The sequence below is a fragment of the Miniopterus schreibersii genome (genome assembly GCF_964146895.1).
Source record: "Miniopterus schreibersii genome assembly, chromosome: X".
NCBI lineage: Eukaryota > Metazoa > Chordata > Mammalia > Chiroptera > Miniopteridae > Miniopterus > Miniopterus schreibersii.
Genome location: NC_138104.1, coordinates 69,301,869 through 69,317,828, shown reverse-complemented (window position 1 = coordinate 69,317,828; position 15,960 = coordinate 69,301,869). Strand labels below are relative to the sequence as shown.

At 36.8% G+C, this 15,960-nt stretch overlaps 1 protein-coding gene across 1 annotated transcript in view; it reads left to right on the top strand.

Moving 5' to 3' along the window:
* The window catches only part of F8 (coagulation factor VIII), a 159,184-nt gene extending 143,224 nt beyond the window's left edge, over positions 1–15,960 (top strand). The window contains exons 23-27 of the mRNA XM_081124883.1: positions 2,578–2,722; positions 3,127–3,275; positions 4,073–4,249; positions 13,458–13,624; positions 15,253–15,960. Coding sequence (XP_080981009.1) covers positions 2,578–2,722; positions 3,127–3,275; positions 4,073–4,249; positions 13,458–13,613 — 627 coding nt within the window. The 3' untranslated portion in view covers positions 13,614–13,624; positions 15,253–15,960. The remainder of the gene's footprint in view (positions 1–2,577; positions 2,723–3,126; positions 3,276–4,072; positions 4,250–13,457; positions 13,625–15,252) is intronic.

Here is a 15,960-nt window from a genome sequence, read left to right as displayed (position 1 = left end):
ATGCACATCAAAGTTTGCTTTTCCAAAGCCCAGGTCCAGAAGATCAGGCAAAGAATCAAAGCACCCAGAAGTCTCCCTCTGCCTGCAGGCTGATTAATCTGAGTCTCTTAATGAGCCTCAGGTGGTAAGCCACCGCAAATGATGAACTCCACAGGGTGGGGCAATTGCTCCCCCCCCCCCCCCCAGGCAAAAGCTGCCTGGCTGGCAAAGGTCTGCCTGAGAAAGATGTCTTCTGCAGTATGGGGGAATGATTCAGCACAGGAATTCAAAGGGCTGCCCTCTGAGCTCTATCTCCAGAGACCAGAACCCTAGGTTCTCCTCACACAGCTTTAGTCCTCTCTTCCCATCCTCTGCCAGCGCCCAAGGTGAGTGGCTGCACACGAAAGTTTGTGCCTTGGCCCTTTAAGAGGGTGCCTGCATTTCCAGCCATCTCTCCCTGCCAGACAGAAACCCAGCTGCTTTTCACAGCCAGATGTTATGTGGGCATCCTTCTCAGTTCTGGTGCCCTGGGGTGGGAAACCCAGCTTGGGTTTAGGCCCCAGAGCCCTCAGTGGGAAACCCCCCCCCCATAGCTGAGATAGCCCTCTGGAACTATAGCTACTGCCTGTGGGAGCCTGGCCAGCCCTCTCACACCTCTGCACTTCCTACCAGTCTTATGCACTCTCCAACTTTGATCCTTGGTTCTGAGAGTGCTCTCCAGCTAGTCTCCAGTTGATTATTCAGGATGGTTTTTCTATATTTTAGTTATAATTCCAGTTTGGTCCCCAGAGAGTGTCAGTGTAGCTTCCACTCAATCTGCTACCATCTTGGAATCTCTAAAATAATATTGTATTTAAACTGTAATTGAAAAATAAATTTTTTTGAGTAATGTAATCCATATGGAAAAAAATTTTATCAATTGTTGAGGAGCTGGATGGCCAAGCCTTTTATTTCCTTGGTTAAAAGATGAGCTTATCCATTCCCCTCTTCTTTTAAGTGAAATAAAGACAGTTTGAGAACACAAAATAAATAAAATAAATGCCAAAGGAAAAAATCTTAAGGTTTTGTGACTACTAATATCTTAGTAATGGGATGCATCTGGTTTAATTTTATGTATCATTTAATCATTTTTTTAATCTTGACCTCTTACTTTGATTACAATATTGCTACTTGTGTATTTGTGTGATGTTACTTTTGATGCTTCTGGAGGGAGGGAGGGAAAGAAACAGAAATCCAATCACTGTCAGAGGTTTTTGGGTGTGTGTGTTTTAAGTTGAAAAAAAACTACAAAGAAAATAAATGATTTGATTAATATAAAAAAAAATTAGTAGAATTCACTAGTGAAGCTATCTAGCACAGTTCTTGGCATATAATCTATGGAATCTAAAATTTGTGTCATTATTAACTATTTGTTGAATTAATACATTGTCTTCCTAAGAAGGTTTCTAATCAAGACACAAGGACTGAGTAAACCATGAATCAGATACATTTACCAAAAATAATGCTGGGATTTCTGGGAAATGCTATAAATTTATTAATATTTTTATCCCATAGGAAGAAAAGTTTGTTACATGGCAGAACAATTTTTAAAATTTCTTTGTAATGCTATAACTCTGATGTGTAATTCAGGGTGGGGCAAAAGTAGGTTTACAGTTGTGAGTACACAAAATAGAGTTTATTCTTGTATTATTATTTATTTATGATTGTATTGTTTTCCATAAAAAACAACTGTAAACCCACTTTTGCCCCACAATGTATAACAAACTTACATTGATTCCTATTTTAGTGTATTCAAACAGATACAGAATGCCAGGTATTTTATGAGAGATGATTTTCAACTTTCCTTACACTATATGCCATGTTTTAATTCTAGGTCTTTGGAATTGGCATTATTACCATATTGCTCAAACTGTGCTCCTTTTCCCTTAAATATGTCATGTACTCTTCTCTAGAATATAGACATTTCAAGGTCCTAAATTTCACATGTTGGATATTAACAGTTTTCTCATAAATTCATACACACGGAATCATTAATTAATGACTCACAGTTCACACGTGCACACAGAGTCCAGAGTCTTTTTTAATTTATTGAGGTAACATTGGTTAGAACATTTGACTGCAGAACCCACATTCTTGGAAGATCATTGAGACCAATGTGGTAAGCTGCTGATTCCCAGTCCTCTTTCACAGCTGACTCTGCCCTAAGCTAGTGCTTCTCAGATTTTATGTTCTGATTCAGTAGATCTGGCATAAGGCCCAAGATATTACATTTCTAATTGCTCCTAAGTGATGCTGATGCTGCTGGTCTGTAGCCCACAGTGGATTAGCAAAGCTTCCTCAATGTTGGTGAGCTTTTTACAGGACCCCAAAATAGACTAGTTCACCTGCCCAGACCTCATCTCCCTTGTTCCATTTCTCTTCCTGGTGTCTTTGTCCTTCTTGTAATCTATCCTAACATCTGTCTAGCTGAAAAGGTTTTGAATGTTGGATGCTTTTGAGAAATGCACAAAGCAAAATTAGAAGGAAAATATGATTGGGAGGAATTGTTTTTTGCTCTGTCTTCACTTTCCATATATGTGTGCTAATCCCTCTGTACAGGTCTTCTTTGGCAATGTGGATTCATCTGGAATAAAACATAATATTTTTAACCCTCCAATTATTGCTCGATACATCCGTTTGCACCCAACACACCACAGCATCCGCAGCACTCTTCGCATGGAGTTGATGGGCTGTGATTTAAACAGTAAGTGCAAAGTCATCCCATATCCTTCCATCTCCCAACTATGAGTAGAATAATTAATGGTCCCAGTTTTTCAGAGGCTGGAGATATTCTCAGCACATAGAACTATTAATGCTAAAACCAGCACAGTCCTGGGCAAACCCAGTACTTGGTCATTCTAAACATGGGATTCCCAATGGGCAGTCACATCCTACACTACTATTAACAAGGCAAACAAATCAGTCAAAGCTGAGCAGAGCTGACCAGAAAACAGGGGGCATGTTACCAATAACAGAATCAATGCAAAAGTTAATTTCTGGGAAAAGACATCATGATAACTGTAGTCCTAAAGTGTCAGTGGAGGGAGGCTAGTGGAACCAGGGCTGCATCTTGTCCTTGTGATTATATTCTCCTTTTATTTCTTCGAGGCTGCAGCATTCCACTAGGAATGGAGAATAAAGCAATATCAGATGCACAGATTACTGCCTCATCCTATTTAAACAATATGTTTGCCACCTGGTCTCCTTCACAAGCCCGACTTCACCTCCAGGGGAGGACTAATGCCTGGAGACCCCAGGTAAGGGGCAACAAATTTTTCATTTAACTGATGCAGAGTGAGAAGTAGTGGTTGGGAAAGAATAAGGAAAGCCCTTGACTGTTTCTTCAGAGGTATTTCTGTCACCTGGCTGTTCCCACAGATGTCAAGGAAGGTAGACTATGGGCAGAAAACCCAAAGATAGTTAGTGTTGCCATGTGATTTCAACACAGTATTCATTGGGGGAAATGATCCCTAATTGAATCTCCTGGAAATAGAATCTCTATAGGCAGTACTAGGCTAATATCTGTCAAAGAATTGTAGCTGAGGTCCAGTTTTACAGAAAGAAATATCAATAATTAGCCGTCATTGCAGGTTTTTCAGTGCCTCAAAGAAAAGGGTCACAGTCATGTACAGTTCACTGGGCACAATTCTTTTCCAGAACCACTTAGTATGTGATTTTTCAATCACTGAATAGTTTTTTGAGACGAATGGAGTTAATGGTCTCTGCTCCTTCAGGAGCTTATTTTAAACAAAATAGGTTGTATAACACATTGCTAAACTCTTTATACTGTAGTCAGTCTCTATATGGCTTACATATTCATTCACCAAACATTTACTAAGCACCTATTAAGTAGCTGACCCCAGGGATACTAAGATGAATCATGAAATATGTTAGCTCTCAAGTTATTTAGAGTTACTTAGAGTCTAAAAAGGGAGACTGACAAATAATTAAAATGCAGAGTGTAAGTGCTGTGACATGGTTAATAAGAAGGGATTTGGGGGTTTCTGGGAGCAAATAGTGACCAACAGGATACTACTTTAATTAACTTCCTCAGGTGAGTAATCCAGAAGAGTGGCTGCAAGTTGATTTCCAGAAGACAATGAAAGTTACAGGAATAACCACCCAGGGGGTAAAATCTCTCCTTACCAGCATGTATGTGAAGGAGTTCTTCATCTCCAGTAGTCAAGATGGCCATAACTGGACTCCGTTTCTTCAGAATGGCAAAGTAAAGGTATGTTGCTCTCATAGGAAAGGCACAAACCTGTCTTAGAACTTGACATTTAGAAATATAATAAGGTTGATAGATGATCAAACTTTCAGGATAAACTTTACCAAGTATCTATAGTAATAGGACACCATGAAAAGCATTTTGGGAGGACACAGTGATTCCAAGCAAGAATGTATAATCCCCAGGAAAGGGCAGAGTAAAACCAAAAGTTGATTATCCTCATGAATTTTGATGTCATCCAGGATTGTGGCAAGAATCAGAGAGGTAAAGAAGAATGAGAGTTATTTTCCAAATACTTAATGGTGTCTGTATCCCTCATCAGCAACTTAGATTCCTAAGCCTCATTGACCTTTAACTTTAGTGACCTGACAGTCTTCCTTTTTTTTTTTTTTTTTTAATCCTCATCCAAAGAGTGAGGATATTTTTTCCATTGATTTTTAGAGACAGTAGAAGGGACTGGGAGAGGAGAGGGAGAAACATCGATGTGAGAGACACATCAATTGGTTGTCTCCCACACATGCCCCAACTGGGGGAAGGGATTGGATCGAACCTGCAACCCAGGTATGTGCCCTTCACCAGGAATCAAACCTGAGACCCTCTGGTGCACAGGGTGATGCTCTAACCACTGAACCATGCCAGCCAGGGCAGTCTTCCTCCGTGATGTTGGTTTGCTAGATACGTCAACAAATTATGCTAATTGGAGGACATAACATAAATTCTTGCTACCTCATGAGTTATGAGGGAATGTATAATTCATCTCCATGGTCTCTTTTATCTTCTTTTTCACCAAGAATGATGTGGCTCTTGCTAATCTCTGTAGTACAGTCTCTTGCCACTTGCTCCTTTGCTCTCTAAGCTCCACCCATACTAATAAACTCTCAAGCCCCTAAGAACTGCATGTTCCTTCTCACAACAGGCTTTTATACATACTTCTACCTAGATCATTTTTTTCTACATACTTCCCACTGCCCCTGTCACTTTGCTCATTCTTCAAAAGTCTCAGATAAACATTATCTCCAAGAATTCCCTGGTCCCTCAAGGCTGGATTAAAGACTTATGCTTCTGGCAGTTTAGTGGGCTAGAGTATAGATAATATACATTCTGGAGGATATTCTCATTTTTAAAAAGGTATATCTATGATACATGATACAATATGGATGAACTTTGAAAACATTATGCTAAGTTAAATAGGTCAGACATAAAAGGACAAATATTGTTAGATTCCACTTATATGAGTATTAGGGTTCTCCAGAGAAACAAAACCAATAGGATGTGCATGTGTGTGCGCACGTGTGTGTGTGTGTGTGTGTGTGTGTGTGTGTGTGTGTGTGTGTGTGTAAAGAGATTTATTATAAGAAATTGGCTCACATGATAATGGAGGCTGACAAGTCCCATGATCTACATGGTGAATCAGCAAGCTGGAGACCCAGGAGAGCCAATGGTGTAGTTCCCATTCAAGTCCAAAGACCTGAGAACCAGAGAGCTAATGGTGTAAGTTCCAGGCTGAAAGCCAAAAGGCTTAAGACCCAGGAAGAGCTGATATTTCAATTTAAGCCTAAAGGCTGGAAAAAAACTGTCCCAGTTCAAAGTCAATCAGGCAGAAAGAATTCTCTCTTGCTCTTTTGTTCCATTCAATTGATTGGATGACACTCACCCACATTAGGAAGGGCAGTCTGCTTTACTGGCTCTACCACTTCAATGTTAATCTTACCCAAAAACATCCTCACAGACATACCCAAAATTATGTTTGACCAAATATCTGGGCACCTATGGCCTAGTCAAGTTGATACATAAAATTAACAATTACAATGAGGTGCCTAGAATAGACAAATTCACAGAGACTGAAAATAGAATAGGCTGAGAGAAGAGAGAATGGAACATTACTGTTTAATGATGATGGAGTTTCAGCTTTACAAGATAAAGAGTTCTAGAGATGGATGGTGGCGATGCTTGTGTAAAGTTATGAATGTACTTAATGCCACTGAACTGTATACTTAAAATAGTTAAAATGGTAAATTACATGTTATGTATATATTACCACAATAAAAAAAGCTAGATCATGTATAGTACATAATTCTTAATGCAATGCTACTTTAAGTGAAGAAAGGGGAATTTCCAGCCTCCTCCCAACAGCAAAAGAAAGCTTTAATTTTAAAATAATGATATTAAATCAAAACAAAGAGAGGTTAAAATGAGACAATGAACAATAGAGAAACTTTCCTAAGGGAAGATGCTTATATTAGTGTTGTTACTGGGAGACAAAGCTTTGAGCAAAATGCAAGGAAAACTGAATGTGAGACTTCAGCATTATTAAGTAATGAACCCCAGAAAGAGCTAAAGTAATTGCAAATAAGTAGCACCTCCTGATAGCTGGAAGTACCATTTTCAAGTCAATTCTAGCAGAAAACACTCCTAGTTTAGATCTCCAGGATTCCCACATATTAAAATGTTAAGATCATAAACATAGATCAGCAATCATGAAACACAACAAAACAACTTGTCTACAAGTGAGCAGAAACAATCAATACAGATTTAAAATCTGAAAAACAACAAATTGACATTATCAGGTATATATTATGAAATAATTAGGCATAAAATATTTAAAGCAATGAACTATAGAAACATAAAAATAAGTGATAAAGTACCCAAAACTATTTAGAAATGAAAAACATACTTGTTGAAGTTTAAAAGTAAAAAACACAATAACAGATTAGGCACAGCCAAAGAGAATTTTGTAAATTAGAAGAGCTAACTAGAGAAACTGCCCAGAATAGCACAGAAGTTGAAGCATATGAAAAAGAAATTAAGATAAATATGGTATACAGAAAAATACCAACATATTACAGGGTGTCCCAAAACAATGTATGCTATACACTTTAACAGCTGATAGCTCAATTGATGTTTCTTTCTTTTCAGATTTAACCCATTGGAATTAATAGTGTATAATAAATGTGTATATATTTGGGGGGGCACCCTGTATGTAATTGGAACCCCAGAGTGAAAGGAAAGAAATAGTGGAGAAGTAGCAAATGAGCAAGGATGACCACTTTTGCCGCTTCTATTCAACATTGTGCTGGGTTATAGCCAAAAAAGTTAGGCAAGAAAAAGAAATAAAAGGCATCCAAATTGGGAACAATGAAGTAAAACTGTGTCTTTGCCAATGATATGATTTTATATGTAGAAAATCCTAAGGAATCCACAAAAAATCATTAGAGCTAATAAATTAATTCAGCAAAGTTTCAAGATACATAATCAACACACAAAAATTAGTTGTATTTCTATATAGTACTAGCAATGAAAAATCTGAAAAGGAAATTAAGAAAAGAATTTCATTTACAGTAGCATAAAAAAGAGTAAAATATTTATAAATAAACTTAACCAAAGAGATGCAAAGCTTATACACTGAAAACTAAAGAACATTGCTGAAAAAAATTAATGATGACCTAAATAAATAGAAAGATATCCTGGGTTCATGGATTGGAAGACTTAATAGTGTTAAGATGGCAATACTATCCAAAGCTATCTACAGATTCAATGCCATCCCCAACAAAATTCCAATGGACATTTTTGCAGAAATGGACACACTGATCTTAGAATTCATGTGAATTTCAAGAGACCTAGACTAGCCAAAAAATCTTGAAAAAGAACATAGTCAAAGGACTCACACTTCCCAATTTCAAAACTTACTACAAAGCTACAGTCATCAAAACAGTGTGGTATTAACATAAATATAGACAGATCAGTGGAATATGATTGAAGTCCAGAAATAAGTCTATAGATCAATGGTAAATTTATTTTCAACAAGGGTGCCAAGACCATTTAATGGGGGGGGGAATAGTCTCTTCAACATATAAAGCTGAGAAAACTGTGTATCCACATGCAAAAGAATTGTTACCACACATCATATACAAAAAAATAATTAATGGATCAAGTACCTAAATATAAGAGCTAAAACTATGAAACTATTAGCAGAAAATATAGGGGTAAATATTGGTGACCTTGAATTTGGCAGTGGTTTCTTAGATGACACCATAACAACAACAAAAGAAAAATAGATATAGTAGACTTCTTCAAAAAACTTTTGTACATCAAAGGATACTATCAACAAATTGAAAAGACAGCTCACCGTATGGGAGAAAATATTTGCCAATCATATGTTTGATAAAGGGTCTAGTATCCAGGGTATAAAAGAACTCTTAAATTCAACAACAAAACAACAAACAAATTTAAAAATAGACAAAGGACTTCAATAGGCATTTCTCCAAGGAAGATATACAAATGGCCAACAAGCACATCAACATCACTAGTCATTAAGAAAATGCAAATCAAGGATGTGAGGGCGATCTGGCTGCGACATCTGTCACCCCATTGATTGCCAGGGTTGATTCGGCTGATCTGGCTGGCTAGGCGGGTGTCCCCCTCCTCCCTCACCGATCCATGTGCGTCCCTCCTGAAGCTTCGCGCTCGGTTGAAGAGGACGACCTTCCCCCCAGAGGAGAGGACTGGTCTTCGGTCAAGGGTATACGAGTAGCTGCGCTCCCCTGCTAGAACCTCCAAACAAGCTCTCAAGAAAATGCAAATCAAAACCAAAATAAGATATCACTTCACATCCACTAGTGTGACTAAAATTTTTTTAAATACAGAAAATAAAAAGTGTTAGCAAGGATGTAAAAAAATTAGAACCCACATTCCTGATGGGAATGTGAGATGGGGCAGCCACTGTAGAAAACATTTTGGTGGTCCCTCAATAAGGTAAATATAGAATTACCATATAATTCAACAATTCCACTACTGGGTAGGTACCCAAAAGTATAGAAAATAGGCAATTTTCACAAATGCTCATAGCAGCCATACAAGATAAAAGTACTGATACATGCTACAACATGGGTGAACCTTTCAAACATACTAAGTGAAAGAAGCCAGACATAAAGGGCCACATATTGTATAATTCCATTTAAATGAAATATCCAGAATAAGTATATACATAGAGAAAGAAAACATACTTTTAAAATGCTTAAGACGGTAAATTTTATTTTATATACATTTTACCACAATAAAAAGAAGCCAGAAGACACATACATTATCATAATGAGGGTGATGAACTGACAGCTGATTTCTAAACAAGAATGAAAATGAGAAGATAGTTAATGATATCTATGTGATGCTGAAAGGAAAATTCTGAAACCTCCTTGCAAAAAAAAAAAAAAAAATCAAGTGAAAATTCCTTTAATGCATTAAAGAAAAAACTAAAAAATTTCCCAACATACATGAGTGATTTTACCAACCAGTAAAATCCTGCCAACATAAAAATTAATAGGATATTTATTAACCTTATATCAGTAAATTTGAAAAATTAGATTAAATGGATTAATTCCTAGTAAATATAACTTACTAAAGAAGGAACAGAAAACCTTGAAACTTCTATAACCTTTGAGAAATTTAATTGGTGTTCAAAAATCTTTTTACAAAGAAAATTCCAGAAATAATACCATATTACAAGGATTCTTCCAGAAAAATGGGGGGAAAATGTACATTACCCAGTTCTTTTTATGATGACAATAAAATCTAACAAGGACAATTTTATTAGAAAGGAAAATAATAGGCCAATTTTATTCATGAACATAGATCTAAAACAAAGTATTAGCAGTATGTATCCAAGTTGGATTTATCCTAAAAATACAAGGTTGGCTTAACATTAGAAAATTAATGTAATCCATCACATTAATGAACTGAAGGATTATATAACCAATAAATGCTGCTAAAAAACATTTTCTAAAATTCAACATCTATTCTTAAAAAAAAATTCTTAGTCTGATAAAAGGTATTCCCAAAACTCTTACAGCAAATATATTTTAGGTAAAACACAGAAAGCTTTCCCTTTGAGATTGAGAATAAGATAAGGATATCTACTGTACCAATTAAGTATTACTGCATAACAAACTACCCCAAAACTTGGTCACAGTTTTGTGGATTAGGAATTTAGGTTGATCTGGCTGACTGGTTTGTCTGTGATCCATGTGACATCAGTGGGGAAGGGTGGATGGATCCACTTCCTAGATAGGTTCTTCGCTCATGAAGTCTTGACCGTTCCATCAACACAGTATCTCTGCAGGGCCTCTCCACATGTCGTGGGCTTCTTACATAAGAACTAGATTCCAAAAAATTGCCAGTAGAAGCTTCCAGTCCTTTTGAAGAAGCCAGGCCACAAAGAGTCACAGCATCACTTTTGCCATATTCTATCAGTCCAAAGAATCAATGGTCAGCTCACATTTAAAACAAAGCAAAATAGACCAACCTCTCCATGGGAAGAATGTCAAAAAATTCATATTCATTTATAAATTATAACAATCAATGGACAGTGGGGGGGGAAGGGGACATCTGTAATATTTTCAACAATAAAGATAAATAACAAAAAAGAATTAATGGAATAGTTTTTCAAGTTTGCTAAAAACAAAATAAATACACATTTTAATTGTATTTCTATGTGTCAGAAACAGTTGGAAAATAGTTTAAAATAACATTTTAAAATGTCAAGTACTGAGTTGCACATTCTCATCGGATAATAGCTGTCTAAATCTCTCCATACAGCTTTCACACAAAAAAAGGTGTCCCAAAAAATGGATACATACTTTGGCTGATTATGAAGGCAGTATTTATTAAAATACATTTCATTTTCAAAATGTAATAGAAATCAGCTATTAAAGTGTGTATACATTTTTGAGGACACCCTCTGTGTGTGTATCTGTGTGTGTGTGTGTGTAATAAAACCACCCATAACTCACCTGCAAAATAACTAAAAGACAAAAAATACTATAAGTTTCAATTTGCAAGTAAGTAGGAAATAAACAGGCAAAGCTAGCAGACATAGCTCCAGAGCTCACCCTGGAGAGAGTTCAGGAGAGACTGTAAAAGAGGAAAGGTCAGTGTGAAACCGAGTCATGATAAAACACAGATAAAATCACTTTTAAAAAGAGAAAGTCACACCTTGAGTGATGAAACACTAATATTTAATACCTTCTGGATCATAGCATTGGCTTGTGGATAACTGAAATAAAGAGACTGAAAGCATGTTGGACTAGATGTGGCAGATTTGGAAAGGCACTTTTTCTGGTGATGAACAAAAAATGTCAAATGGTGGAAATTAAGTGTCCTGTAAAAGCAAAAACAAATCACAAGAAATAATTTGCACTTCACTTTATCAACAGTAGGGGGCACTCCTGGACTAAGAAACCTACATGATCAGAAAATGGCAGATGAGATAAAGGGTATTATAGTTTGTTCTTGATTTTTCACTCCCTCCTTCCGTGAAAAGTCCATTGACTTTGGGCTTGGCAGTAGTACTCATTTTGACTAATGGAATGTAAGTAGATATGACACCACTTCCAAGCAGAAGCTTTAAATGTGATTATGTGTTAGACTCAGTCTCTTGTGCCTCTGCCTTCTGCCATGAGATAAAAATTTGAAGAAACGACAAAATTAGAAAATCAATTTGCGACTATCAATATACTATTTAATACTTGTAAGGAACTTTAATGGATTCTAAAACCATTGGATGAAAGCTTGATGGCAAAGAGAATATTTACAGTCTCACAGATTGTTGGTTAGGAAAGGAAAATAGCTGCCTTTATAACAGAGAGATCTGGTGGACATGAACTTGACCAAGTGATCAAACTTTTATCAATAATGGGGCAAACTGGTATCATATGTCCCCTGATGTGATGTGGTGGGAAGAACACATCACCTACTTAGTATTCTCACTGAGAACGCTTAACCAAAATCTAATAATGAGAAAACAGTCACACAAATTTAGAATGTGGGACATTCTACAGCACAATGGTCTTGGACTTTTTTTTTTTTTTGTTATCCTCACCAGAGGATATTTTTTCCATTGCCTTTCAGAGAGTGGAAGAGAGAGAGAGAAACATTGATGTGAGAGAGAAACATCGATTGGCTGCCTCCGGCACGCACCTCAACTGGGCGGGGGATGGAGCCTGCAATTGAGATACATGCCCTTGACTGGAATCGAACCCGAGACCCTTCAGTCCTCAGGCCCATGCTCTAACCACTGAGCCGAACAGGCTAAAGTGGTCCTGGACTTTTAAAAATGTCAATGCCCAAAATTTCCAAATCCAAATAAATAAATAAATAAAAGTGAATGTCATGAAGGACAAAAAAAGACCGGAGAGTAGGAGTCTGCTCTAGGTTAAAGAAGATTCAAAGAGTTATGATAAGTAAATGCAATGTGTGACCTTTTATTAAATTCTGGATTGGAAAAACTATATGAAGATATCATTGAGCTATCAATATTACATTTGTTGGGTATAATAATGTTATCCTGTGGGTATGTAGAAGAATGACCTCATTTTTAGGTTTGGCATGCTGAAGTATTAGGGACTAAAATGCCAGGATGTTTACAACTTCCTTTCAAGTAGTTCAGAAAATGCGTGTGTGTGTGTAGAAAGAAAGTAAATATATCAATATGTTAACAATTGATGAATCTAATTGAATGATTTAAGTGTTCACTGTATTGTCTTTTCAATTTCTTGAGGTTGGTTATATTTCAAAATAAAAATTTGAGGGGAAATAACCAGAAATAAGTCTAACAGATGTGCAAGCCTCCAAATATACCATAAAGATTTGTCAAAGAATCTCAGTACAGGGACCTTAATGTTTCTCAAATTTTTTCTCAAACTTCAACAAATGTTTGTAGTGTATTTGCCATGTATATACATTATACTATAATTCTACGTGTGGAAGATAGATCAGCGACTAAGGTCTCTGTCCTCATGGAGCTGACATTTGGTGACGAAAACAGAGGGAATGGTCAATAACCATGTAAACAGATAAGTGAAAAAATATTGACTGCTATGAAGAAAACAAACAAGTTAAAGTTTAGAGTCAACAGGAGTCCTATTTGAGATGGCACGGGTCTCTCTAAAGAGATGGCATTTAAACCGAGACCCAGAGGATAAAAATGAGGTAACAGAAGGGGTAAGAGCATTCCAAGCACAGGGAGCCCCATATACAAAGGCTAAAGGCTCTCATGATAAAAGGAGTTAGCACTGTCCAGGAGCCAAAGACAAAGACCTCCATGGCAGGCAAGCAAGGTGCTCTTAATTCTAGATGTCACACCCACTTTTGTTGGCCATGTTGGGAAAACTTTTTTTTTTTCCTGTCAGACAACTAATAAATGCTATCATTCCTCTTTCAGGTTTTTCAGGGAAATCAAGACTCCTTCACACCTGTAGTGAACTCTCTAGACCCACCGCTACTGACTCGCTACCTTAGAATTCATCCCCAGAGCTGGGTGAACCACATTGCCCTGAGGCTGGAGATTGTGGGATGCGAGGCACAGCAGCTGTACTGACAAGAAATGAAGTATGAGACCTTTGGCATTTTCAAGGGAATAGTTCTGAGACCTTCATAAATTCTCCTGATCCAATAAAACCACTGTAACATAGAATTCCCTCCTTAAAATGTAGTAAATACAATTGTTTATATAGTATACAATCATAGGATTGTCTTAAGTGCCCCTTTCACCCCCTATTAACCTGGTACCACTAGGATAACCAACCATCCCAGTTTGGCCTGGACTGTCTAGGTTTAAGCAAAGCCCTTGCCAGTCCACTTGCCCCTCCCCCCTAGGCCCAGACCATTCCCTAATTCCAGTCCAGCACACCTCTCAGACTTGCCTTCCACCTCTGAGCCTAGCCTCTGGGTTACCTCCTACCCTGTACTGCCCGTGGCACTATCATTTTTCTGTGTATTTGAATGCTGTAGTCCAAGCAGACACTGCCCTGAAGCTTCCCAATAGTTGTCATTAATCCTGCATTTTATGGGAGTATTGTATCCTATTTAACTCTTAAGCTTTTCTGCAGCTGCTCGAATGCTGGTGCTTCCTTCCAATGTAGTTAGGCAAATTATATATGTATATATATATATATATATATATATATATATATATATATATATATATATATAGAAACCCATCTGGAAAGCATTCTCCTCCTTACAAATTAGGCCTCTCAAACAGCCACTACTTCTTCCTCTGTAGAAAAGCAATGTACTTAAAGTTGGCAGAGATATTCCTGATGTAAGCATTTCAGATCAAGCTTTGAACATTTAAAATAAAACTCTCGCTTTTTTATTATCCTGGCCCAGCATGGAACAAAACATATTTTGGGATTCTATCACCACGGCCTTGAAGTTAAAAGGTGAAGGCCTGGGGAGGGGAGGGGAACAAGGTAGAGGGGCTCAATGGGTAGAAAAAATGGGACACCCATAATATTTTCAACAATAAAGATAAATTAAAAATAAAATAAAATAAAATAAAATAAACCTAATTCATACTCCTCTAAACCAAAAAAAAAAGGGGGGGGGGGGCAAGTCATTTTGACAGCCTGCAAAATGGAGATAAGAACTGCTACATTAAAGTCTATTTTTGCCTCCTCACAGATATAATTATCTTACTTAGCCATCTTGGGGCACTGTTAGTGACACATTCTTGCCTCAAAAACTGGTGTTCTTAAACTGAGGTTCATAGATGGGATTCAAGAGCCCCCAAATCCCCTGGATTAGGAACAACATTTATGTATGTATGTTTTTCTGACAATAGCATCCAAAGATTTAATAAGATTTTTAAGGGGTGCATGGCTTTAAAAAACATCAAAAAGATGTATAAATAAAGCCATTTGGTCTTAATTCTAACCAACAAAATATATAATGGGTTGGAATCACTAATACAGGAATAAACTCTGTATTCCTTGTACTCACAACTGTAAACCTCCTTTTGCCCACCCTGTATAATCACAATTCACAACTGATCAAGGTGCAAACGGTTTATAGTACTATAAGATTCTTTCAAGGTTAGAGGTTAATTTACAGAAGTCAATAAGTTGTTTTGCTTTATAGCCTAGTAGAGAAGTTAACCCCAAAGGTGATATGGTTTTATTTTTTGTATAAGGTTAAGCACTCTTATGTCTAATTTAATAATCTTTCTTTTACAGGTTCCAAAGGGAAATGCTATTGAGCATTTCATCCATTCACAGTAACAGTTTTGTGAGAGAATATTCAGGGAGCTTTGTGACAAAGTGCATTTATAAAAGGCAGTTGCTACTCAAATTATCTTTGACTAAATCTGAAATAGTATAATTTAATAATCTTGTTTTGGCATTCTTTCCCCATTGACTATATGCACGTCTATTTCAAATGTTCTTGGAACCAGTTTTTTTTATCTTCCTGCCAGTTTCTTCAATAAATAGTTAAATAAGACATTGACACATACAAACAAATGGCCTTTGAGAGTTGTGTTTTACCCTTACAATAAAAAATGTGAACAATGATATTTTTTAAAATAGAGGCACTGAATAGCAGGATAGACACTTTAGAAAAACAAATTACTGAGTTAGAAAACCAGATTAAATTGAACTCACAGTAAAAAGTGATATGAGGCAAAATAAAATTTTTTAAATTAGAAATGAAGCCTTGATCCAGAAGAGCTTATATAGAGGGAGACTGGGGAGTCTCCATTCAATGGGTACAGTTTCAGTTATGTTACATGAATAAGTACCAGAGATCTGCTGTACAAAAGAGTTTCTGTAGTTAATAAGGTTTGTGCACTTCAAAATTTGTTAAGAGGATAGATCTCACATTAAGTGTTCTTACCACGATAAAAAGTTGAAAGTCCTGAAGGAGAGATCAGAATGGATGTGGTC